General features: G+C 45.9%; 1 protein-coding gene and 1 non-coding gene across 2 annotated transcripts in view; one reads left to right on the forward strand and one right to left on the reverse strand.

The window, feature by feature from the left end:
- Window positions 1–1803, reverse strand: part of A2ML1 (alpha-2-macroglobulin like 1) — a 59151-nt gene that overhangs the window by 36686 nt on the left and 20662 nt on the right. The window contains exon 10 of the mRNA XM_032270359.1: window positions 1122–1289. Coding sequence (XP_032126250.1) covers window positions 1122–1289 — 168 coding nt within the window. The remainder of the gene's footprint in view (window positions 1–1121; window positions 1290–1803) is intronic.
- LOC116544205 lies at window positions 1408–1526 on the forward strand. The gene has a single exon (XR_004265857.1). It is a non-coding gene; the product is annotated as a 5S ribosomal RNA (ribosomal RNA).

The following is a 1803-nucleotide window of genomic DNA, read 5'->3' on the forward strand; positions in this document are numbered from 1 at the left end:
CAAAAAAAAAAAAAAAAAAATACAAAAATTAGCCAGGCATGGTGGTGGGTGCCTGTAATCCCAGCTACTCAGGAGACTGAGGCAAGAGAATCGCTTGAGCCTGGGAGGTGGAGGTTGCAGTGAGCCAAGATTGTTTCACCATACTCCAGCCTGGGCAACAGAGCGAGACTCCATTTATATAATAATAATTAATATATAATAATATTATTATTATTTCTGAGTAATTGAGTGATGCCTAAAGAAATAGTAGAGTTAGCCACAAGGCAAGTAGTATGTGTTTGCTTAAAACCTGTGGTTGAATGATCTCAATAATGGCTCCAATTCTTCACACACGCCCCACCCGCTCCGAGATCAACATCCTTTAGCACGTAGTCTTAGTCTGTACGCTCTTAGTCTGACTGTGGGCCCACCGTGTGATTTGTTGCGAGTGGGGTGTTAATGTATGCAATGCATAGTGGCTTGGAAAAGCCCTGAACACCAGCTTTTGCACTAGCACCTCATCACTACCGTGAGAATATACCTGGGCTAGCCGGCTCCTGCATGAGAGGCATGTGCAGCACCAGCTTATGGCCAGCCGATCTGCAAACAGGCCTGGACATTGAGATCAGCAGAGCTGCCTGACTGAATGCCCCAGATGCGGAACAATGAATGCTTTGTCTTGCATGATACTGAAGATTTTAGCTGTTTGATAGGAAGCATTGTTGTGGCAGTTGATAATTGATACTTATAAGTTATCTGGAATCTAGAGTTCTCTTGTTTGCTGTTTTTATTAAGCAATGAGGGGAGGGGAGGGGTGGGGAAGGGGAAAGAGAAAGGAAAAGACTTGATTCTGAGTCACTTTTTCTGCCCTACTCTGACTTCACATATAGATAGGATCAGGTGGGGGTAAGTTAAAAGATGAATTCATAGAAATAGTAGTTTTCATCTAAGTAAGGACTATTTGATTGATATTAAAAACAGAAAGAATCTAAAGAGAACTTTTTGTCAACTGGGGAGCAGAACTTGAGAGAGAGAGAGATGGAATTTCCAAGCGAAGGGGAGGATAGGAAACAGGGAAATTTTGAAGTTTTCCTTCAGGGAAGTCTTCCTTTCTAGGAAGATGGTCCTCCATCCATGCTTACCTCCAGAGAAACGTCCATCCCATTCCAACTGGATGTATCCAGTGTGAAGGGAGCCAGGCCATCATTGTCAGTAACCAGGGTCTGGTTGAAGACTCCATTTGTGCCATAAATCACCAGAAACACTGGATGGTTCTTGAGGAGGGAGTCATCATGGCCCCTAACGCTTATCTGAAGGACGAAGGTCGTTAATTAGAATTAGGCTTGGAGTAGGCTTGAGTATGAGACAAAGTGAAATATTAGGTTGGTGCAAACTCATTGAGATTTTTGGCATTAAGAATGATAACAGGTCTATGGCCATACCACCCTGAATGCGCCCAATCTCGTCTGATCTCGGAAGCTAAGCAGGGTCGGGCCGGGTTAGTACTTGGATGGGAGACCGCCTGGGAATACCAAGTGCTGTAGGCTTTAAAAAAAAAAAAAAAAAAGGCCGGGCGCGGTGGCTCACGCCTGTAATCCCAGCACTGTGGGAGGCCGAGGCGGGTGGATCACGAGGTCAAGAGATCAAGACCATCCTGGTCAACATGGTGAAACCCCGTCTCTACTAAAAATACAAAAAATCAGCTGGTCATGGTGGCGCGTGCCTGTAATCCCAGCTACTCAGGAGGCTGAGGCAGGAGAATTGCCTGAACCCAGGGGGCGGAGGTTGCGGTGAGCCGAGATCGCGCCATTGCACTCCAGCCTG

Source organism: Sapajus apella, unplaced genomic scaffold (genome assembly GCF_009761245.1).
Source record: "Sapajus apella isolate SASKATOON/1434 unplaced genomic scaffold, GSC_monkey_1.0 scaffold209, whole genome shotgun sequence".
Lineage (NCBI taxonomy): Eukaryota > Metazoa > Chordata > Mammalia > Primates > Cebidae > Sapajus > Sapajus apella.